Source organism: Ochlerotatus camptorhynchus, unplaced genomic scaffold (genome assembly GCF_037179485.1).
Source record: "Ochlerotatus camptorhynchus isolate MF236.1 unplaced genomic scaffold, CSIRO-AGI_Acam_v1.1 ptg000397l, whole genome shotgun sequence".
Lineage (NCBI taxonomy): Eukaryota > Metazoa > Arthropoda > Insecta > Diptera > Culicidae > Ochlerotatus > Ochlerotatus camptorhynchus.
This window is the reverse complement of record NW_027040884.1, coordinates 78,376-103,282: the sequence shown is the minus strand read 5'-3', so window position 1 is coordinate 103,282 and position 24,907 is coordinate 78,376. Positions and strand designations below refer to the sequence as shown.

The 24,907-nt window shown below is 46.2% G+C and overlaps 1 protein-coding gene across 3 annotated transcripts; it reads right to left on the bottom strand.

The window, feature by feature from the left end:
* Positions 1 to 3,425: 3,425 nt before the first annotated feature.
* LOC135710661 (histidine--tRNA ligase, cytoplasmic-like) lies at positions 3,426 to 23,637 on the bottom strand. Of its 3 annotated transcripts, XR_010518438.1 has the most exons (5): positions 23,435 to 23,535; positions 7,852 to 8,288; positions 6,501 to 7,769; positions 4,837 to 5,894; positions 3,426 to 4,681 (listed from the first exon to the last, which is right to left on the bottom strand). XR_010518438.1 is itself a non-coding variant. In XM_065233303.1 (4 exons), the coding sequence occupies exons 2-4, from the start codon at positions 8,071 to 8,073 to the stop codon at positions 5,691 to 5,693; spliced, it is 1,695 nt and encodes a 564-aa protein (XP_065089375.1). In that variant the 5' UTR covers positions 8,074 to 8,288; positions 23,435 to 23,535; the 3' UTR covers positions 3,426 to 5,690. The 3 variants fall into 3 exon arrangements, 2 of the variants coding, with proteins under 2 accessions (XP_065089375.1, XP_065089376.1); XM_065233303.1 differs by having other exon boundaries at positions 3,426 to 5,894; XM_065233304.1 differs by lacking the exon at positions 7,852 to 8,288 and having other exon boundaries at positions 3,426 to 5,894; positions 23,435 to 23,637.
* Between the last annotated feature and the right edge of the window lie 1,270 nt (positions 23,638 to 24,907).

Sequence of the window (24,907 nt, the reverse complement as noted above, 5' to 3'; positions counted from 1 at the left end):
GGGCATTTCGACAGCAAGATCCGTCGCCTTAGGTGCGACAACGGCGGAGAATACGTCGGCAACGAGTTCCAGCAGTACTGCCGAGACCGTGGAATGCTAGTGGAGTACACCGTTCCATACACGCCACAGCAAAACGACGTAAGCGAGCGTTTGAACCGGACGATCCTGGACAAAGCGAGGGCGATGGTTCAAGATTCTGGCCTACCGAAGAAGCTTTGGGGCGAAGCAGTTCAAGCGGCGGTGTACATCGTCAATCGGAGCCCAACGATGGCGTTGAACAAGAAGACGCCGTACGAGATGTGGTACGGGCACAAACCAGACGTGTCCAAACTCCGCATCTGGGGGAGCAAGGCCTACAGCTTCATTCCCAAGGAGAAGCGATCGAAGCTAGACGCGCGTAGCCAGGTATGTTACTTCGTTGGCTACGGTACGAACGGGTATCGTTTGTGGGACAGCCACAAGCAGAAGGTGTTTCTTGCTCGTGACGTCATCGGGAATGAATCAATGTATACGTCGACCAGCGAATAACCTGTAAAAAATGTCAAAGACAAAGCGCAACCGGTTTGGACCCGACCGGAATCGCAGGTGGTGGTCCAAGATGAACCAGTAGTTACAATTGAGCCAGCAAATGAACAAGTTGATCCTCCAAACGACGACCAGGATGACGACAACGATGAAACACTGGTGGAAGATGATGATGATGAAGAAGAGGTTAACCCGAGAAGAAGCGTACGTGTACGGAAGGCCCCGTTAAAGTTGGGCGACTACTCGTGCCTGGCGTACGCGTTGAATGCGGAGAACTACGTGCAGAACCTACCGGACACCATTGAAGGGATGAAGTCGCGAGAGGATTGGCCGCAGTGGCGTGAAGCCATTGAGGACGAATTGAAATCACTAGCTGAAAACAATACCTGGGAGCTGGTGGATCTACGGTCGGGACGAAAACCGGTGGGTGTTCAAGTTAAAGATGACGCCGGATGGCAACGTAGACAAGCACAAGGCGAGATTGGTTGCCAAAGGATCCACGCAGCGGTATGGATATGATTACTCTGAAACCTAGGGCTCCGGTGGTGAAGATGTCGACGGTTCGAATGGTGCTGGGATTGGCAAACCAGGAGAATTTGCTGATCCACCAGATGGACGTCCGGACGGCGTTCTTGAACGGTCATCTATCGGAGGAGATCTACATGCGACAACCTCCAGGATTTGAGGAGGGGGATCGAGTCTGTAAGCTAAACAAAAACATCTACGGTTTGAAGCAGGCATCGAAGGCGTGGAACGACTATTTTCACGAGTTTGCAACCTGGATCGGCTTTCGCAGGTCCGAGAGTGACAGCTGCCTGTACGTATGTGAGCGTGATGGTGAGAAGGTGTTCCTGCTGCTGTATGTCGATGATATCCTCGTCGTCTCTCGTTCCTTGGGTGTCATCGGTACCATCAAGAAGCTGCTGAAGTCGGAGTTCTCGATGCAGGACATGGGCAAAGCGAAGATGTTCCTGGGATTGAAGATTAACCACCGGAACGTGTTGTCGGGACGAATGCGACCAAACCAGGAAAACTACACGAAATCGATCCTGAAGCGATTCGAAATGGAGAAGTGCAAGCCCGTATCAACTCCCATGGAAGCGGGTCTGCAACTTGTGAAGAACGACACGGACGAGAAGCTGGAGAAGCCATACCGTGAGCTGATAGGTTGCCTCACCTATTTGATGGTGACGTCCAGACAAGATCTCAGCGCAGCGGTGAATTACTTCAGTCAGTTCCAGAGCAATCCATCCGAAGATCATTGGGTGCACGCCAAGCGGATTTTGTGGTATTTGCAGGGGACAGCTGACCACGGACTGGTGTACGACCGGTCAACCGGTCCCATCCGGCAAGTGACTGGCTATGCGGACGCGAACTGGGCTACGGATATCAACGACAGGCGTTCGGTTTCGGGAATCCTGTTCAAGCTGTACGGAGTCACAGTCTGTTGGAGTACCAGGAAGCAGAGCACCGTATCTTTGTCGTCGACCGAAGCGGAATGTTCCGCTCTAGCAGACGCAGCGTGTGAGGCCATTTGGATCGGCAAGGTCTTGAAGGATTTGGGGGTGCTCGAACCGCAGCCGCCACTTTTATATGAAGATAATCAATCAACCATTGTTATCATGGAATCAGCCGGACCCTCGAAGCGTTTGAAGCACACCGACGTCAAGATACATTTTGTGCGGGAGTGTGTAGCTTAGAAGAAACTTGAAGTTCGCTACATTCCAACGGGTGAGCAGCAAGCTGACTTGTTGACGAAAGGTTTATCGACGATGCCGTTCCGGAAGCACTGTTCGAGTATCGGAGTTTTCCCACGATCAGTTTGAGGAGGGGTGTCAAGAACGAGCAAACCGATCGTAGTAGCTCTATTAAGATATGTTAGATCGTAGTAGTCATGAGTTTGAGTTTGAAGTTAAATAAATCATTCTTTTAATTATCCTTCGACAGAGGTAGTCGTCTTACCATAACTCTCTACTATCACGACATCAGTTTGCAAAACTATGGGGATTTCAACATTCTACGTCTGCACCACACCACCAACAGACCAACGGTAAGGCGGAGGCCGTCGTAAAAATCGCCAAACAGCTTATCTGTAAAGCGAGTGAGTCAGGACAGGATCTTTGGTTCGTAATACAACTCTGAAAGGTGTTCCAGAAGCAATCAGGAAGAATCGTTCAACTTTAGGCACAATCATCTAAGGTCTGGTCTCCGGGATTCATCAGTAATCAACTTAGTGCTCGATCATACGTAGTTAATGTGGAACTAAGAACTTCACAGACATTTACTGCTCTATTGCTCTCTCGGACGATCTACGTTGGAATACTGCTGTGCAGTCTGGAGCCCGAACTACAATAATGGGGCTGAGCGAATTGAATCTGTGCAACGAAGTTTTCTTCGCTTCGCGCTCCGTAAGCTGCCTTGGAGATACCGTCTTCGTCTTCCAAACTACGAGAATCGCTGCCAATTGATCAATGTCGAGCCCTTACGTATCCGAAGAGATGTTTCCAGAGTGTTCAACCGTCGTAGATACTCTGTAAGGAAGCATCGACTGCGAAGCAAATCTGTAACAAATGAACATTAATGTTTAACCTCAATCACTACGCAACGGTCTTATGCTGAGACTTCCACTTCTTCGAACTAATTATAGCTTAGGGAGCGCTATTTACGGTTTGCAGCGAGTGTTCAACCGAGTAGCGTCGATGTTCGTTTTCCACTTGACATGGAATATGCTTCGCCGAGGATTATCTGCCTTTTTTGCTGACCGAAGGCGCTTGACGGCCAACAGCTAAGTGTAAAATTTTAGACTTATACATTTTCAGTTGTCGACTCTAATTGGCAAAATTGGGGCTGTTCTTTCAAATAAAACGACTGACTACTTTTTAGAAGTGCAACAAAATTAGGTGTAATTCATAGCAAACGGTTTCATAGGTGAGTTATTACGAGTAAAAACATTATCGAAGCAGGTTACAATATATTTCACTGCCAGAGCCTAACGTTGGACAACAGGAAAACTCAACATACGACACCAGTGGGAATAAATGCGGGAATATTCACGTAAACAGCTTGTTTATTTGTAGCTTCGGGAATCGATATATTATCGCTTTGATGGAATAGGCTCAATGTGATTAGAAGGATGAGAAAATGGATGTTAGTACGACGCCTTGTTCTGAAAAGTGCCAGTTGGACTTCATTTCACCGAAATAATTACGTTCTGTGTGTTCGATGAATGTAAGTTTGAGGTTATGTATGAAGTTTCCGAGGGTTTTATGTCCAGTCCAGTCGAAATTTAGTTCATGTTAAGAGACGCGTGCAGTCCACAGAGGAATCAAAATGCAATTATTTTGGGGGTCAGTGAACTACGCCGTTTCTCTCCCAGAGTCTTACAGGACTTTCTTTGAGAACCCTTTACAATGTTAGGAGAATCTAGTTGGAAATGTTTTATTAATCCTACTCAAGTTACCAAGCTATCAGCTATTTGAGATCATCGTTTAAAAGTGTTGCTCCTCATTCATAAAACGACCAAGTTGGACCGAGTTGAAGCACGGAACTATGCTCGAAAAGCTTCTCGGAGACTTGGAGAACCTGTTAATCACTTGAAGTGATACGATCCAGCGTCCACCAATCATCGACAGAATGGTTCTTTTGCAACGGCCACTCCCTTACAAGGTTTGTTTACAAAACTGGGGTTGAGGCCTTTTCAATTGTTGGTCGGCATATTCAACTGTCTTCAGTGTGAAATATTTCAGACCACGAATAATTGGCTGAGGCTTCAGTAGGCTTGGGGTGAGAATCGTGTAAAGTTCAAATAATAGATCCCAGAAGATCCGCTGAGAATTCTACAACCACCCCTATTCTGTATTTCGTTCGAAACGAAATTCCTATACAAAACAATATTTTTTTGTATGAGAATTTCGTTTCGAACGAAATACAGAATAGGGGTGAACATCTCACATCAGAACCTACAAGCCTATACGTGTCTTCGGGCAAGATAACCTGAAAGAATTTTAGAATGCTAGAAAGCACAGATAATTTACCCGAAGAGGGGCCAGTTTTGGCACTAGACAGTTGATTCATAGTGCAATTTTACTGGTTCTGATCAATCACGGAGTAGCAACCATTTGATATGGGCAGTCAGTCGGTGCTCCAGTTTTTGGTCCTAGGTCCTAACTCAAATTTGAAATATATTTTCATGGTATTATTTGCATAGATAGTGTGAGGTGACTCTCCATTTGATTTACACGGAAAGTCACCTCACACGAATAAGGGGGTTTATCTCTCTCGAAAACTTACAAAAGCTCCTACTGCGTCAACCTAAGATTTGATATGACTCCCTTCGAAAATAGGCCTTGCTTCCACGAACAAGATCTGAAGATCCTTGGAGCGTAGCCATTTTTCGTCAGAACTAAGGCAAACATTTCTCCACCTGCTTTCTTGTCTCTGGCAAATTGCGTACTGCCCTCGGTGCTGCCTAGATGGTGTTTACTCTTTTTCGAATATTGTATCGATTTGGGCTTGAAAAATGTTAACACTGAAATTGCGTGCTCACAACTTGAACACCGATATTTCACATCTCTAGTTGAGCTTCGAAATTTCGAAGTAGTTTCCCGCAAAATTCCCTCACGTTTTGTAAGGGAACATAATATCTCTTATATAGACATTGTTAACTACAGAAATGAAATTCTGATATCCAGGATGCCACGAATAATTAGTGGATTAGGTTAGTGACAATCGTCACTTCACCATCACTTCGCTGTCACCTCACCTCACACGCCACCCGAGCTAAACGAGTGGCGCTGATTTCTGGTCGCTCAAATTTGCCAGAAGTGGTGGAGGTGGTCTGCTCTAAAGCTAGATCACCATATGACTCGTCATGCTGAAATCTCCCCTCGTTGCCATCAACATACACATAGGAACTAGGTTGTCCAGCAAATTCATTCGACGGAAAATCGATGCAGTCTGGCAACACTTCCCTTTGTGCTTTGCAATTGCATAACTACGATAGCTGCACATCACAACTGAGTTGCCATTTCTATTCAAAGCTGCGAAGAAAATTAAGCGTTCCAAGCAAAGGCATTCAACGGAAATTCGATATATTCCTCGAACGCATCTTTCCCCCCGGCATCACACAGCAAGTTTCCTGCTTCTCCCGAACAAAACTATCGAGCTCAAACGTTCAACCGTTTGCGGATCTCCTCCGCTAGCGATTCCAGTGGAACTTCATCCTCCTTGCGGGTTGCGATCTCCCTCAGCTTCACAATGCCCCGCGCCAGCTCCTCGTCACCCAGGACGATCGCGTACGGAATCTGATTCTCCTCGCAGTACTGCAGCTGGGCCAACAGCTTCGGATTCTGCTTGTACGGATGTTCCGCCTATGGATCGAAAACAAACGGAAAGCTTCAGCACATAATAATACCAGTACTCGACCTGAGCAGTTCCAGGCCAATAGCGAAAAAATACCTTCTCCGATTTGCATGAAGATTTGCGTTATTGTTTGTTAAGTGGGCAATGATTTACATTTTTGCTAAAATTCGGCCATTTTGGATCTTGTAAAATTTTCAAAATGAAATCCTAGAAAATTTTCCGTTTCCGTGCTATTTTTTTTTTTTTATTTTTAAATATGCCCTTTTTGAAAATGTTGCAAGATTCAAAATGGCCGAATTTTAGCAAAAAAATGTGAATCGTTGCCCATAAGAAACAATTATGCAAAGTTGAATGCCAACCGGACAAACCAGCTTTTCCGATTCGTCATTTCTCGATTTTTTTTTTCGAAGGGACGTATCAGCTTATGTAAACAATGCATTTGATCGTCGATTTGGCGTAAGTGGTGAGCTACTCCACTCATACTAATACCACTATCAGGTAGGGTAAAGTTTCTCCAATTAAATGCATTGTTTACAAAAGCCGATACGTCCCTTCGAAAAAGTAATCGAGATTTGGCGTGGAACTGCTGCTCACTCACACCCCTCGAAACGAACCTTAATGCCGGCATCCCACAGCTTGTTCAGCACTTCCATCCGCTTCAAATGCAGTCCCTTGTGCGCCGAAGCCACGTAGACTTCGATCTCCGTCGTGCGGATCTTCTTCTGCTGGTTCTTGGCTTCCAAGATCGAGAAGATCCGCTCCACGCCAATCGAAACTCCCACGCAAGGGACCTGTTTCCGCTTCGGATTGAACATACCTACCAGATTGTCGTACCTTCCGCCACCGGCAACCGAACCGACGCTCACTTCCTCCTCCTTATCCTTGCCCTTGCCCTTACCACCAGCACCGCCCCCGTTCAGTACCGGTTCCGCCTTCAGCACCGCTTCGTAAATCACCCCCGTATAGTAGTCCAACCCTCGAGCTAAACTCAGATCGAAGATGATCTTATCCTTCAGCCCGAAGACATCGCAATACTGCAACAAAAGTCGCATATCTTCGATACCCTCCATAGCCGTCTTAATGTTCTTCAACTTCTCGTCCTCGGCCAGTGTATCCACCAGCTCCGCTCCACCGTTCATCCGCACATACTCCCCGATCCGATCAGCTATCTCCCCATCCAGACCCTTTTCATCGATCATCTCCTTCCGAACTTCCTCCCACGGCGTTTTGTCCAGCTTATCCACCGACGAACAAATCGTCCGGAACTTATCCCCCGGAACTCCGCACGCCTCGAACATGCCATCCAGAAGTTTCCTGTGATTCAACTTGATCACAAACTCCCCCACTTCCAACTCGGTCAAAATCTCCACCACCACCTTCACACACTCCGCATCCGGTAACATCGGATCGTACGTTCCGGCGATGTCGAAATCGCACTGGTAAAACTCCCTGTAGCGTCCCTTGGACATGGACGGATTGTCTCTCCGATAGACCTTGGCAATGTGATACCGCCGGATGTTGAACACATTTCCCATCCCGACGAACCTCGCAAACGGCACAGTCAGATCGTACCGCAGGGCCAAAATCTCCCCACCCTGATCCTTCAGATCGTAGATCAACTTGCTGTCCTCGCCGTACTTTCCCGTCAGCACCTCCTTCAGCTCAAAGACCGGCGTGTCGATCGTTTCCGCTCCGTGCTTTTTGAACACGGTCTTAACCCGCTCCAGAATGTCCAACCGGAGGGCCATCGCTTCCGGGCCATAGTCGCGGGTACCTTTGGCTGTTTTCAGTGTGATATTCTTGTTGCCACGCTCCGGCTCGCCTTCATCGAGATTCAGCAGTTGAGCCTTCAAAGCCAATAGCTTTGCAACCTCCTCATCAATCTGCAAATAAGACCAAAGATAATGAAAGCGAAATTAGTGTGCAGTTCGGACAGTACCAAATCAGGACGAAGGTGACGCGAACCTGAACGATTTGACGTGAGTTGTCGTCGTCAGTGGTCGATCGCTGCAGCGAACAGAAGCGACAATTTCTGTGGCCAACGGTGGTGTTGATCCGACGACCAACGACGGACGCTGAATAGTGGGCACGATCAATCCGTCCAGCAGCAGCGGTGGTGGGTTTGGTGATTGATCGTTGAAGCATGGTTACTGCGGAGACGCCGCCCCGACGCAACTGACAAAGCATGGCGTTTCTTCGGTTTTGTTAATAAAGCAAATTAAAGTGATGCGCGACGGTTACGCCCGGCGCTTCCGCTTCCAAGTCCGACAAATCGATTATTCCTCTTCTGGTGTTTTTTTGTTTTTGTTTTTACTGTACACGAAAGATTCAATAAACGCGATCGCGACGCGAGTCTAACGTGTCTTTTTAACTCTATTTGGCATGAGGTGATTGACTTCTTACTGCAGTTTGAAGGAGAGGCAAGATTTGCGATCATCATTGGCAAAAGTTGAAGCGAGACGCATAGAAGAGAAAGAGAAAATTGAAATCAAATGAGCAAAATGTATTCTTGGCGGCGCGAGTGTCGAGACGATTAACAAGCGGCGTAAACTTTCTTAAAATTTGATTGCATGCTAAGTTGTTTTTTGGTGAGATACAATATTTTTTTCACGATAACACAATTTTTTGAAATCAATAACTTTACGCGAGTTAAGACAATACATCATAAGCCAAAAGCAGAGTACTTCCCACACAGACACAACACATAAGCATTTTCATTTAATTCTTTTAATTTGGAGTACTGCCCATAAAAGCATAGCAGTCACATCTTGATAGCATGATTTCCTGTTCAAATGGGACTGTTATGCGTTTATGGGTAGATTCAGGATAGAAACTAGGGACACGCAATATTCTAAGTTCACTGCAGTTTTAAACTATTTCCTTTAATTACAGTCAAAATTTCTTATTTAAGTACATTTTTAACATGTTCAGTCAGGGCCGTCTCAACCACCCTTGGGGCCCTAGTCTAGTATTTAAACAATTAAATTTAATAAACTAAATCTGTATACGACTTCCCATACTCGCGAATTTGCATCAATATTTCATACCCAATAGTCATGATCACAGCAACCCATTAAGTCTGGTTTACCTGAATTTGTTTTTCAGGATTATTCATATTCTTCCCAAAGCAATGTTGATTATTGTTTGTGCTGCAATTGAGTGTTAAATCACAGACAAACAGACGTAACTCTTTGAAAAAGTTTTTCTTGAAAACATAGTTTCTCCAAACATAGGACCTCAGTAGCGAAATCTCTCAGGCTTCTCGCGGAAAACAAACTTGCTCCCTAACTCGCAAACAATGAAAGTTCTATAGAATGTATAGAAATGTCAAAGTGATCCGATGCCAGCGCTGCGGCGAGTAGTTCGCGAAACTGATAATATTCAAATCAACCGTTAAATGCGTGAACGAACATACACAATGAAGAGTTACGTCTGTTTGTCTGTGGTTAAATGTTAATGAAATTATGCTATAGTGGATTGCCTCCTAGGAACTCGGTTCTCCGAGTTTTGATGCCACATTAACGGCGCGTGTTTTATCGAGAGTCTCGTCACCGTGGGCGCGTTTGAACCCGGTCCGGTTTTCAAATTAGAACGGGAAAGTGCTGATAATGTGTCCGCCGCGAGTTTTGGTGGTGATTAGGTGGTCGACGTTGCCGTAAGCCAGCAAGATTTCCGCTTGCAAACGTGCTCGGCTGAGCAATCTGAAGGATGCCTCGGTGGGTACGCCCAAGACTGGATGGGTGGTAACTGGTGCCGGGGAACGGTTCCTGCGGAAAGCACTAGACACGAACCTCCTCCCATATGACGATGGCAAAGGAAGAAAATCTGTTTTCGTTAAAGGAAGTTATTATTAATCACAAACGTGTTCTTTCGATTCCATTCGTATCCGTTCGCCACAGAAGTATTACGACAAAGGTAATTGATATGTATTAGATATGTTTGCAAACAGTGACAGATAGCGGACATGAAGATCCAGTAGGCTATCGTAGACAAATGGGAAGTTTCAAATTCGCTGTTGTCGCCGTCGTAGTCGCATAGCGTTCGTATGAGAAAGTGGAAGAGTTGCCAGTCTTCTTGATTTGTTGTCTTCGGCTTAATTCAGTTTGTGCACCTGGAAAATCCTCAACTCTTGTAACGATCAGGAATTTCGTATAAATTTGTATATAACTTAATAGTTTTAAATTGTTTGAATTTATTTCCTTAGTGTAGGAAGTAGGGGCTACAAAATGGTAAGTGACAATCTGGAAGGAGCGATATACCTAGCTCCGGTCCTCACAAGTTCCTACCTCACGCCTCCACGAGTCATATGATCACAAAAGACTGCCAGCTGAAACATGGACACAGCTGGTTGGCGTAGCCTGGGCAATGTTGTCAATCCGACAATAGCAGAGTGAGGAGGTGCGACGCGAACACTGCCGCGGTAACCATAGCACGGTGATAGAGGAAATGCTTCGCCAACCCGAGCGTCTGTTCACCATGTAGGTGCGGCTCAAACAGCGTCTGACGGGCATCCAGCGGCTGAATAAGAAATGCTCTTCCCCGGAAGCTACACCTAAGATGGCAGCCCTATCACGGCGGGTAGGAGACCTTAGGCCAACCACCTACTGTCTCTGAAACCTTTACAATTGTTACAGAAACCAACAGAGAAAGACATCGAACTGATTTAACGGCAACGACTTTTAGCGCAAAACAACGGACACGAATTGGATCATGGAATGTATTGACGTTAGCCCAGCAGGGTAAACTGGCACAACTCGCCAACGAGGCGCGACGCATGAAGCTAGAAATCCTGGGACTGAGTGAAGTTCGTTGGCCAAACTTTGGAGAACACAATCTGCCGTCGGGACAGGTACTACTATACTCTGGTATTCGAGGTGAAAACGCTTCCCGCCATCGTGGAGTTGGTCTCCTATTTAGCGTCCAGGCAAGTGCTGCGCTCATCAAGTGGGTGCCTGTTAATGAGAGGATAATCGTTGCCAGATTTAGAACACGGGTTCGTAACCTTACCGATGCTGCTGAGCTACAGGACAAGGAGAATTTTTACAGTCAACTGAATGCCGTCGTGGATAAGGTTCTAAAGGGTGACATCAAGGTCTACACTGGCGACTTTAATGCGAAGATCGGCTCCGACAACACGGACTATGAGCGTGTCATGGGACGCCATGGTCTCGGCAAAATGAGCGAGAACGGTGAGTTATTTACAGAATTTTGTGGCAATAACGACATGATGATCGGGGGCTCGCTCTTCCCTCATCGGCCAGTGCACAAAGTCACGTGGGTTTCCCGTGATGGACATACCGAAAATCAGATCGACCACATCTGCATCAGCCGAAAATGGAGACGGAGCCTTCTTGATGTCCGGAATAAACGCAGCGCCGACATCGCGTCTGACCATCACCTTCTAATCGGTGAAATCCGCCTACGCATGGCGCGGATCCAGCGACGGGAGGAGATACTCGGGCGGCGGTTCAACACACGCCGACTTGAAGATCCAGCGGTAAAAAGGTCTTTTGTTGAAGAACTTGAGACTCGAGCTGCGGACGTTCCAGAAGGTGGCAGCGTAGAAGAACAATGGACGGCCATCAAGAATGCCTTTATAGAAACAAGCGAGAACAACTTGGGTGAGCTGCGCACCCAGAGGAAACAGTGGATCACAGATGAAACCTGGCGGAAGATTGAGGAGCGTAGAGAAGCAAAAGCCGCGATAGAGCGGGCGAGAACCAGAGGAGCCAAGAACGAACCACGTCAACGGTACTCGGCTCTAGAGAAGGAAGTCAAGCGCTCTTGCAGACGGGACAAGCGAGCGTGGGTGAACTCCCTGGCCGACGAAGGGGAGAAAGCCGCAAACACTGGCCATATACGCCTCCTCTGCGATATCTCACAACGCCTGAGTGGAGCACGGATGAACCCGAGGATGCCAGTGAAGGACACGACTGGACAATTGCTTACCGACCCCACTGACCATCTGAAACGCTGGTTTGAGCACTTCGAACAACTTCTTCAAGTTTCGACGGCCAACCAGCCATCAACATCTCGGCATGATCCGCCTAGGGTGCGCCATCACTCGCGTCAATTCCGAGGCCCCATCACTGCAGGAGATTGAAGCAGCTATCCGAAGCATGAAATCCAACAAGGCTCCAGGGGTCGATCGCATATTAGCAGAGATGCTCAAAGCTGACCCCATGCTATCCGCACAAATGTTGCATCAACTATTCTGCAATATCTGGGACACCGCGACTTTTCCGGCCGACTGGATGCAGGGCATCTTAGTGAAGGTCCCAAAAAAGGGGGATCTGACTGTGTGCGACAATTGGCGAGGCATCATGTTACTGAGTATTGTTCTCAAAGTTCTGTGCAAAGTTATCCTGAATCGGATACAGGAGAAGATCGACGCGACTCTCCGACGGCAGGATTCCGTGCCGGAAGATCTTGTGTGGACCATATTGTCACGCTCCGCATCATCCTGGAGCAGGTCAATGAATTCCAAGAGTCCCTTTATTTGGTATTCATTGACTACGAAAAAGCTTTCGACCGTCTCAATCACGAGAATCTGTGGGGCGCCCTGAGACGCAAGGGAGTCCCGGATAAAATCGTCAACCTCATCGAAGCGCAGTATGAGGCTTTCACGTGCCGAGTTCTGCATAACGGAGCCTTGTCCGACCCTATCCGGGTAATCGACGAGATCATGGTAGGTGCAATTGACCGTGTACCGAACCGTGGGATGCTTTGGCAGCCTATCACCATGGAGCATCTCAACGACTTCGATTTGGCTGATGATGTTGCTCTACTAGCACAACGGCGCTCTGATATGCAGAGTAAGCTCAATGACGTAGCCGAACGCTCCTCTGCGGCGGGTCTCACCATCGACGTCAACAAGACCAAATCGTTGGATATCAACACGGGCAACCCTTCCAACTTTACGGTAGCGGGGCAAGCAGTGGAGAAGGTCGAAAGTTTCCAATATCTTGGCAGCCAAATAGCGTCGGACGGCGGGACCAAGAGCGACATAGGTGCACGAATCAAAAAGGCTAGGGCTGCCTTTGCGAGTTTACGAAACGTATGGAGATCCAACCAGATAAGTCAACGCACCAAAATCCGAAATTTCAACTCCAACGTGAAATCTGTGTTGTTATACGCCAGCGAGACGTGGTGTGTATCAGCGGAGAACACTCAAAAGCTGCAGGTCTTCATCAACCGATGCCTGCGGTATATAATTCGTGCCTGGTGGCACAGAGCTCCATCGTCGATGTCATCAGAAGCTGATAGCAACAGAAATTCGAGAGCGAAAGTGGAGGTGGGTCGGCCACACACTTCGACGGGGCGGAAACGAAATCTGCAAGCAAGCGCTGGATTGGAATCCGTCAGGACATCGCAGCAGAGGCAGACCCAGGGGCTCATGGCGGCGGAGCCTCAATAAGGAAATTAAGCAAGTCGAGAGGAATCTGACCTGGGCCCAGGTTAAGGCAAAAGCGAGCAGCCGCCCAGGATGGAAGTCTTTCACGTTGGCCCTTTGCACCGCTGGTGGTGCACAGGACCCTTAAGTAAGTAAGTAAGTACAAAGTAGGAAGACACAAGAATTTCTGCTGAAATCTTTCCTAAGAGGGGTCCATTTAATTTGTTGCAGATTTCCCGGTATATAGAGCAAACTACCGATATCGAATCTCAAAAGCAAACACTAGAAAACAATGCACCAACTCATAGCAACGTGTATCTATTTTACACTGGTTTTATTGACTCTCACGTCCTAACATGATATTCACACTTTCCTATCTCCTTCTTCACTTGCTATTATCTACGTTTCCTAGCTACAATTTGGCTTACATTTCTAGGACGGAGTACTCACGGGCCCGGAGGTTACTATTCACTAGCCGCTCGCTTCGCCTAATCCTGCCACACATCTGATTCGACATCCTGCGGCTCACCGTGTCCGTCTCGCTAACGGGAATCCAACGACCAATCCATAAATTGCGAACGCGTCCGGCCCACGCCCTTGCAGCGCCGATGATTTGTTCGCGATTGTGTCTGGATGCCTACGTGTGTCGGGTTCTTACCGGACAATTTTCTGGAAGCTCAGTTCCGTTTGCTTTCGACCCTCTTCTTGGTGAGTCACCCGAAGCACCGTCGACCTTTGGAAAAAGAACGACAAGGAAAAAACGACCCTAAAGGGTAACTTCCCTTACCATCCGTCAATTCTCAAGTGCGACAATGTGTTACTAACCCGTTGTGGGGTCGTCTATTCTGTCTGGTCGATGGGCCTGTTTTTGTTCGTTATCGTTCGAACGTGCTCGAGGTCCTTTTAACCGGTAGGGATTATTTTCCATTGCACAATCTACATAATCGGGCTTGTGTGGTTTTCGATCGACGACTGCCGTGCTGGAGAATCTCACAGTTTCCGACAGGCCCCACGTGTCAAAGGAGTCCAATAGCAGGGATTAACTTGTGCAATCCTTGATCGCGAAGTACGCGCACTGATCCGGACCGGCAACTCCTCTTACAAAGGTTTCTGACTGGTGTCTTTTTTCACACTTTCCGGTATTGTCTGCCCCGGGTTCTGACGATGGCGAAGATGCTCTCCTCCGCGTTTGCACTTCACCAAGCCAAAAGAAGGCAGAACAATGGGGCTTATTACGGATGTCACTTCACGGTGAAAACTTGTCACTTGTCGTCACGGTGAAGTGATTCCCATTTGATTTGTACGGTAATCACGGCTCTTATTCTGAGTATCACTTGCTTATCACCGTGTAGTGACACTCGTAATAAGGCCCAATATAACTACGCGGGCTTCCCTTAGCTCAGTCGGTAAAGGCGCAGCTACAAAGCAAGACCATGCTGGAGGCGGCTGGGTTCGATTCCCGGTCCGGTCGAGGAATTTTTCGGGTTGGAAAATTTCTCGACTTCCCTGGGCATAGAAGTATGATTGGACTTGCCACACAAAATCATATCAATGCAAAAATGGTACAGGCATCGAAGGGTTTCGGGAAATGATGGACTTCCGGTTCGTTCGAGCTTCACTTTTTACAGGAGGTCTGAAATTGGTACAACTATCTTGCTGTAGCTTCTTATAAAACGCTGATAAAAGTCCGCCAATCTCAGCAAACGTCGAATGTCCTTGACGTTTTTTGGTCGAGCGTAGTTCAGAATCGGCGCTATCCGAGCGTTATCGATGGACACGCCTTCGTCCGTCAGAAGGTATCCCAAATAGGTCACTTGTTTCCTGCAGCATCTACATTTGTCTAGCGATTTCGTCATGTTTGATTCAGTCAGTCTTCGTGGCGATGACTATGTTGTCTGAATAGACGAATACGTTGGGTTCAAGGTCGAACCCAATGACCCGGTCCATAAACCGACACATATGTAGAGAGTAGCTAAAGACGTCTGTCTTTGGTAGTGGTTAGAGAAGAACTAATTTTATTTAAGACGTTTACAATTAAGTATAAATGTCAACCCGCATAAACGCGAACCATAAATTGACCTTACCGATAATGGTTATAAATTGTTTATAATCCCTCCTTAACTTTAACTGAAATGGTTTTGGAACCTTACATGAACGTTTGTGTGATAAAGTTTTAACCTTATGTATTATGGTTTTTAGGAAGCGGACCTTACAAATAATGGGTTGTTAAGAACCATTACCATTTCTAATTCTTGTTTTCTCCATACATTTTCGGAAAGAGAACTATATTAGAACGTTTTACTTATGGTTTGAGAACATTAATGGTTATGGTTATGGTAGTCAGTAAGGCCCATGAATGGTTTTGTAACATCGATCAACTTTATGTGGAATATATCGCGAATTGGTTGGCTGTAAATTTCTAAATCAGCAATAGAAATTTGCCAAAAGGTATAAGGAGATTTCTATCGGTGTAGAGTTACCTCTATGGTTGAATTCAATTGGCTTGAAAAGTTGAGCCTGGTTCAACTTTTTTCAATTCAAGTGAGTTGATCAAGTCAGTTGAATCATAGAGGTAACTCTAAGACTAGTAGGTCCCGAAGAAACGTGCTCAACTTTTTGGCTCAGCTCTGGTACGCTCTCCGGTCCCAAGCTAATCGATTCACCCCTCGAAACATAGGAAAATCCACTAACCCCTCATTTTATCTGTCAAACTTTCATAGCAAATCAAAACAAACATTGTGTAGTACTAGAATGTTGACTAGAATGGGGTACTTTAATCGATTTGCTTGGGACCAATAGGCTAGTCAAGTGGTGAGCCAATTTTAAATCGTTAGTTTCCACCGGTTGGTTGTAGTTTTCGGGTCCCGACCTCTTGTTGAGTTTGAATGGTCCACTTCGTACACTCTTTCGTAGCGGTCTTTTTGGTATGGGTGAGCTCTCACTGCTCAGCCTTAGCTTCAGGCCAATTGTCCCCTTTAGGTAGCGAACCATTCGCTTCAGCTCGTTCCAGTTTCGTCGGGTCGGACAACTCACCTTGCGATTCAAGATCGAGATTGCCGCCGCAATGTCTGGTCTATTATTGACGGCAATGTACAACAGCTGCCCTACTACCTTTTGGTATTGTTGGTTGTTAGGTAGTAGGTCGTCGCCGTCGTCTGTCTTATTATATCCAACGTCCAAGGGAATGGCTGATACTTTAGCATCTTGAAGGCCGACGGAATCAACTACTTCCTTGATGTACTTCCGCTGACTGATGTGAAAATCTCCGCCTTGGTCCCGTTCTACTTCGATACCCACGTAAAACCTGATGTCACCGAGGCTGCTGACGAAATTGCTTTTGAGAGTTTGCTCCAATGCGATAACCATCCGCTCGTCCTCGCTCGCTACGATAAGGTCGTCCACGTAAACAAGAGCGTAACACCACTTTCCGTCAATCCGCTTTCGATAAAGACAGGGATCTGCCTCACACCGTTGCAATCAATTTTCAACTAACACTTCGTTGAGCCGCTGGTTCCACGAACGGGCAGCTTGCTTAAGACCGTACAAGCTTTTCTTTAAACGGCACACCTTGCTTTCCATACCACTGACGGCGAACCCGGGAGGCTGCCTCATAAAGATCTCCTCCTCAAGGTTGCCGTAGAGAAACGCCGTTTTTACGTCAAATTGCTTGACAACCATTCTCCTCTTTGCAGCGACAGACATTAGGGTGCGAAAAGTGGTCTGACGAACTACGGGCGCAAATACTTGATCGTATTCCGTCCCAAAACGCTGGCTGAATCCCTGAGCCACTAACCTGGCCTTGTAGCGTACGACATTGCCTTCTTCGTTACGTTTATACTTATATACCCATTTGCAACCGATGGCACGGCCTCCCGCCGGCAAGTTGACAAAGTCCCACGTGTCATTTGCTTCACAAGTACTGCGTCGCTCTCGACTTCCTCATCAGGCACCTCAGGGTACACCAATTTGTAGCCGATCGATGGATAAACGAAATCTTCCACTGCTGACCCTGACTCTTGCCTGCAAGTAGCTAGAAATTTTACATCACGGTTTATAGTTACCTTTCCCTTTGCTATGTCCATCAACCGGTATGCTTTGGACACTTCGCTGTATCCGACAAACTTGAGCTTAATTGCCTTCCGGTCCAGCTTACCACGCTTCTCACATGGTACATGACAGTAGGCGTCCACACCGAACCGCTGAATGTGTCCGAGATTTGGCTTCTTCCCGAACCACCGTTCATATGGTGTACCACTGATGGACCTCGACGGCAGTCTGTTTTGCATATAGTTCGTCGTCACTACTGCTTCTCCCCAGAAGCGATTGTCCAGATTTGTATCGATCAGCATGCACCTGGCCATTTCAACCAGGTACCGATTTTTCCGTTCGGCTATCCCATTTTGCTGTGGGGTGTACGGTGCCGTGAACTGGCTAATAATCCCGTTTCGCTTCAGGAACGCTTGCACTTTCTTGCCGGTGTACTCACCTCCACGATCAGACCGCATAATTTTAGGCTTCTTTCCGAATTGGTTCTTTACCAGCTCGACATACTCCTCCAGTTTCTGCATTACTTTGGACTTCGCACGCAGCAAATAGACGACAGTGTACTTGCTGCAGTCATCAATAAACGTGATGAAATACCGCCTTCCAGCAAAGGTCTTTGTACGCATTGGTCCGCAAATGTCAGTATGAACCAGATCCATAACACCGGATGATTCGCTTTCTGACACTTTTGGGAACGGTTTCCTGTGCATTTTTCCTTGGATGCACACTTCCCATTCTTCAGTGCAATAACAGCTTTTCACCTTCACTCCTTGAGCCAAATTTGGCAATTTCGCGATAGCAGCACAGTTTCTGTGGCCCAATCGTCTATGCCACGCATGCACGCACTCGTTGCTCGTTGTTGCCATTGATACGCTTTCGTTCGTTTGACGCAGCACGAACAAATTTCCAACGAGTTCCGCCACAGCGCACAGTTTTTCGCCTTTCGAAATCTTGGCACCACTTGCATCGAATGTGACGACAAATCCCTTTTGCACCAGCCGCTTCACCGACAGCAAATTGGACTTCATCTCTGGAACGTATAAAGCACACTCTATCGGCACTTCACGCCGTCTTCCAGCTCCATCGAGAACGCCGATTCGACCAGTTCCGCGACCCTTCGAACGCGCTTTCATTCCGTTTGCGACCCAAACGTCCTCCATAATCCCCTCTTCCAGATTATCGAAAAAAAAAAATCCGGTAATTGGCAATGTGGCAAGTCGCTCCGGAATCCAAAATCCACTGTTTTTCCGCTTCACTGTTACAACCCGTGAGGAACACATAGTTGTCATCATCTTCGTCACTCTGTTTTACGTGGTTCGCTTTGTGTTGCTTGGCTACCGCTTTGTTTCCTACCTCCGCTTTTCATGCTTTGATTTTTTCGCAGGTCGCTTGCAGAAAAAACACTTGCCTTCTCCGGCTTTGGAATCCACATAGTGAGCACCTTCAAAATCACCATCGCTTTCGTTCCCCTGCTTCTTCTTCTGCCACTCATCGATGAGCCCTTTTACCATATTCAGCGTCAAATCCTCCTCCGGTCTAGCTTCGAGAGCAGTTACCAGCGTCTCATACTCTTCGGGTAGGCTACTGAACAAAATGGCTACCAGCCACTGATCGTCGAGAATCTTCTCCGGCTGCAAAGTGTTCAGCTTATCAAATAATTCAGCCATTTTCGATACGAGCGCTTCCATGTCCCCGTGCTTCTCCAGACGTAAACTGCAAATTTTCCGCATCACCGATACCTTCGTCGTCAACGTCTTCTTCACGTGGAAGTTGTCAAGAACCTTCCACGCAGCAGATGCCGATTCGGCCTTCCTTATGTGGATTAACTGATTATCATCCACTGCCAATCCGATCGATGCCAGCCCTTGCTCGTCCTTGGTCTTCCAGGCATCCGTCACTGGTTCCGGTTTCACTCCTACAACAGCCGTCCAGTTGCCTTCCTTCGTCAGGGGTAGCTTCATCCTGCAACTCCAATTGTCGTAGTTGGAGCTATTAAGCTTTGGAAACGACACCAGCCTATCCGTCATCTCGATGTTTTTTTTTTACGATGCTATCGTTTCTTCACCAGTTCCGATTCGATTGTCTGGGCCCATAACCTATCGGAGGTACGGGAAGGAAATCGGACTGGACTTTAATGAATTGACTACGATTACAAGAATAACGTCTTTATTACCAGGTAGTTGAATATAAACTGAAAAACTGAAATATTTCTTCTCTTCGCATGGTTGCTTTGATCGATAGTAGAGTTGGATTTGCTCTACAGAGGACTCCTTTTGTCTCCTTCCTTGTCGTTCACGCCGAATGCCCCGATTGCGCCGTTCGCTTCGATTACGCGGATCTGTCTTCTCTGAATCTGGTGGGATGGTTCGCGCCAATCGTGCCGATTGCGCCGTGTACGTCGAACACGCTTATTGTGCAGCTTGCACTCGTCTGGTTCCACACCGACACGTATTACGACGAAACTACCATCGGTGGAGCCTTGATTCGCAGACTTATTGTGTGGCTTCGTCCACTTGATGACGGTGTCGCTTACCGTTTTATTTCAAGTATGGAAGTCGATCGTGGTTTACAGAACTTTTCCACCACTTCACTAAAGTTTTCTTCAAGCTGCACCGGTCTCGTTAACCGCGGGGGTACCCCACCCTTCATCACATTCGAGTAGTCAAACGTATGCGGCGTACGTAGGCTGGATCCCGCAGCTCTCCCCCCCCCCCCCCCTCTTTACACTCTGGGCCTTTACGTCATTGCGTATGGCCTTTCAAGTGTTGAAGCTAGTCAACTGGAACGCTTGCTCGCTCAAGAGCAAGAAAATCGAGTTTGTTGAGTTTCTTAATGAACGAAACATCGACATTGCCGTAATAACTGAAACCCACCTGAAACCCGAAATTAACGTCTACCTTCCCAATTTACGGCTCCTGAGCCTTGATCGAACCAACTCTGGAGGAGGAGTGGCTATTGCGCTAAGCCGAAACATCTGCTGTCGGCTGTTGCCGAGCTTTCAGTTGAAGATCATCGAAGCCGTAGAGGTGTAAGTTTCTAGTCTTGTCGACCCCATCACCATCGTTGCGGCTTACTGCCTCAAACAAATCAACATAATAAGGGACGGGTCGCGCAGCAGAGCTGCGACAAAACATTGTCAAGCTAACACATCATCGCTGGTGACCTGAACGCCAAACATCAAACTTGGAGCAACAGTCGGCGCAATCAAAACGGAAGCATCCTGAACAACGACCTGCAGGAAGCGCAGCACAACATCTTGAGTCCGGACGGTTGAGTCGGTCCGGTGCTCACGCTACCATCAACATTTTCATCAACTCAGCTCGGACCACTATCCGGTGGGGGCCGAAGTTGGTTCCTCGGTGAACCGATTCGAAGCTTCCCGGCGCAACTACCATCGTTTCAACTGGGCTCAATATCAACACTGCATCGACACAACCATCGACAGTGTTCACTCGGCTGTCGACAAAAGCAGGCCACTCTCGATGTGTGCTACGCGATCGTCTGTTTTCTCGGCAGCAACCATTGTGTGGTCCTCCTCATTGTTCTTCATCAGCAGTTCTTTCGGTCGATGCGTCGTCGACTTTGGAAAGCAACCGTTTCGTGATGTGTGTGTGAGTGCTGACCACGTTTTGCGTCCATTGCTGCAATGGAAGCGCTCTGCCCCTCGATGGCGTAACTGCCGTACAATGAAACCACTGGAAGCGACTCCAGTTCTGATTGACGAGGCTTTTTGGATAGCGGAAGATAAAGTGTTTATTGTGTTGTACCTTTTGACTATAGTTTTAAGATGTATTGTAAAGTGACCAAGAATCCTCGGCTCTGTAAAGTTAATTCGGTTGAGCCTTATCAAATAAATTAATAAACAAAAAAACAACCATCGACTGCGATGTCCAACCGGAGACGTCCGAAGACGTTGACCGGTGTCTACATACCATCGAAGAGACGATTTCCCGGGCCAGGGAACAACAGGTGCCAGTATCCAGACAGGTGAGTAACACTCTGAGCCTTGACAGCGCTACTAAAGAGCTCCTTAGACTTCGTAACACCATTCGTAGGCAGAACCAGCGTACTGGTCTGCCAGCCTTGAAGACCAATTGAAATCGATTAACAAAGATCATTCAGGCCAGGATGGTGAATCTCGGAAATAACGAGTAGGGGAAATGTATGTAATGTCGGCCTTAGTGTCCCTAATTTGGGCCCATACATAAATTCAGCAATCGACTAAATTTTCAATAGCAACCAAAAATATCCATTAGTACCGTCCCAATGACGCCTTCATCTATTGATTATGAATTGATAAATTGCAGATTTTTAGCGATGGGTCCAATCTTAGATCCATAGGCCAACATTAGAGCCATTTCCCCTATGTTAATCAAATCCGTTCTCTCCCAGATTGCGCAAAGCCTCTCTGGAAGCTAACCTTAAAAAATAAGTCCAGACCCATTCCACCACTGATTCCACTGAATCGACCCGATGATTCAGTGGTTCATCTGAAGGCTGCTGTGATTGGCTAACACTTCGTCAGCTCCCACTGCCGTTGCCGAAGGGGCAGTCAACCTTCATTTGATTCCCAACAACTTCCCCGATCAAATCTTCCAAAACTATGAAGGCCCCAGGTTTCGATAACATCTTGAATCTAGAGCTAAGACATATGAGCTCTCGATTCTATGATTATCTGGCACTGATGTTCGATCAGTGCCTTAGGCTTGGCTACTTCCCCTCGTGTTGGAAGTTAGCTACTTATCCGTAAACTTGGGAAGGATCCTTCCTCTCCCTGCAGCTACAGACCTATCAACCTTCTCTCAGGGTTATCAAACGACGAAAATAACATCTTACTCGAGGAGCAGTTTGGTTTTCGACAAGATCGGTCAACTACTCACCAACTGACTCGAGTAAGCAATATTCTCAGGCGGAACAAGTCTGTATCTAAAACATCTGCCATGACATTGTTAGACGTTGAAAAAGAAACCAGTCCAGGCAATCCATTTTTTTAAAGAAGTCCTCCGCATAACTACCTTTGAATACTCCTAAGAATTCATTTAGATTTATCCCTAGCAATCTGTAGGAATTATCATCGACATTAATTTCATAAAGCCGATGCAAGCTACTTTCTCCAATTCTAAATCTGGTGCAACTACAAAGCAAGACCATGCTGGGGGTGGCTGGGTTTGATTCCCGGTCCGGTCTAGGAATTGTTCGGGTTGGAAAATTTCTCGACTTCCCTGGGCATAGAGTGATTGAACTTGCCACACAATTATACTGATGCAAAAATGATACAGACTTGAAAGCTCTCAATTAATAACTGTGGAAGTGCATCTAGAACACTGTGTTGAGAGCACGCAATAAGCTTGAAGAACGAAGAAGAAGAAGAAGATAATCAAAACTGAAAACTTACGTTAATCCAAAAAGGATTTCGTAAAAAATCGAAACATAAAATTTTAAGAAATTTCAAGAATCAAGTGGACATTAATTTCAGTGTAAACCTTACCCAACACTAGTTACGTCACTGGCAAAGAGTTTGATCCAAGGTTAGGAAATTGTCTGTCTCATGATTATTATTTCATAAGGAGAAGCCTTTCTATATGAATCACATTTCAACTTATCTAATTTCTTAGTGAATAATAGTTACCGAGTAGAAATTTAATTGGCTTGTTTGCTGCGTTCAAACAAGCCATGTCTGCCATTTACAGATATTTCTACCCCATGAATGTGGAGATCTGAGCTCGCTATGTAAGGGAACGAAAAACCAATAATTTTATGATTTCACAAGCAATGTATTTCATAATGTTGAACAAGCTTAATTACCTATATACCCTTTGGAAAGAGACTACCGGGACGTAATTGAAAGATAAAAATTGCTATTACATTATTTCAGCATATTGCACGAAATTTGATTCCACTTCAAAATTGGAGCTCTCTTGCATGCACCAGTACCATTCATTGGCCTGGCACAGTGAAAGCCAACAATTGAATTGAAAGCGAAGCGAAGGTGAACGAGTCCACCTTTTTCCCCCCAGCTGATCCCGCATGCTTGATCAATATACCGAAGTGGAATCCACGTTGTCAAACCGGGGGCTCGTCACCAATCAAGAACTTCCCCCAGATACTAACCTTAGATTTCGGCTCCTTGGCTGCCTTTAGCTTGCGAACCAAGTCTCCCTGGGCGGTGATCTCGGCCTGCACAGTTTCCCGACCGGTCATCACTGGTTGCACACGTACTCCGTTCTTACGATTCGATCCGAATAAAATGCAATGATTTACAAATCAAAACCGATTCAGAAAGGCAGTAAAATTCAACATGCGCTAGCGACAATCCTCCTAACGTAAACAGCGAACGTCGACTCGATACTGTTAGATCGAGATTGTACAGACTCAATGACTTTATATAAGGTCTAGGCCAACAGGCAGCTTGCTGGTGTTAGAAGCAAAAATGTTGTAAACATTGCTGAACATCTGCGAACAGATAGAAATACGTCACTGCCATCATACTGAGAACAGATAGAAATACGTCACTGCCAACAGCTGTTTCGTGTAAAAAGATAAACATTGCAATAAAATACAAACACCACTAAACATTTGCACATTTCACTAACACCAATAAGCCCTTTGGCCCAGACCTTATATAAACGCCATTGGTACAGACTGACACTATTGGCCTTTGACAGCAATTGGCGTTGACGGCGACTCTGTATATAGCTCTTTACTTCTATGAGAAAATCCATAAGCAAACGTCAGACTGTGCGTGAAACATGGCGGACTTTGTACTATCCTTTCACTCAACCGAAAATTCACATAAGAAACTGTCTATATTTGCTGGAAGAACAAATTTTTCGACGGTGCCGTCAACGCCATGAGCTGGATTACCGAATCGGTTATGTTGTGTGAGTGAAACCCTGAAGATACAAGCAATTAGTGACGTCACTAATTGCGTTTACGTTGATTTTTTGGTTTACTAATCCAACTATATTTCACAATCTGGTGAACCTCTCTCTGTGCTCCTTGGGCAGGGAGGGCTGTTCATTTGGTTTACGTTCACGCACGCACACAGTTTTCCGATGTTTTGTATTGGTTCGAGCTGCACATGACTTGTTCAAAACTGATTTATTCTTTAAATTCCGTTATAATTGCTTATCTTTTGACAGATACGCGTATTTCGTCTACTACTTGCAGACTTCATCAGTGCCAAGTACTCAACTGGCACTGATGAAGTCTGCAAGTAGTAGACGAAATACGCGTATCTGTCAAAAGATAAGCAATTATAACGGAATTTAAAGGAAATAAACCAACCCACTCAAAGCTCTTCATAAAGGGATTCCGTTAAGAGGTCCGACAAATTTAAAGGATTGATTTATTCTATTGAATTTTTCTAACCTAACTATATCTTAAAATGTCAATACATTTAATTTTTTGTAATAGTAATTTGATCTTTATTTAGTTGAAGCAACAACTTTTAGTGAAAATTGTCCATCTATCATGGTAAATGGTATCCTTTGCAAACAATACTACGGAAAACCAAATGTAATGAACACGTAATCAAGAACATAAACACGTCGAGAACGTCAAACCTAAAAGTGACATCAGTAT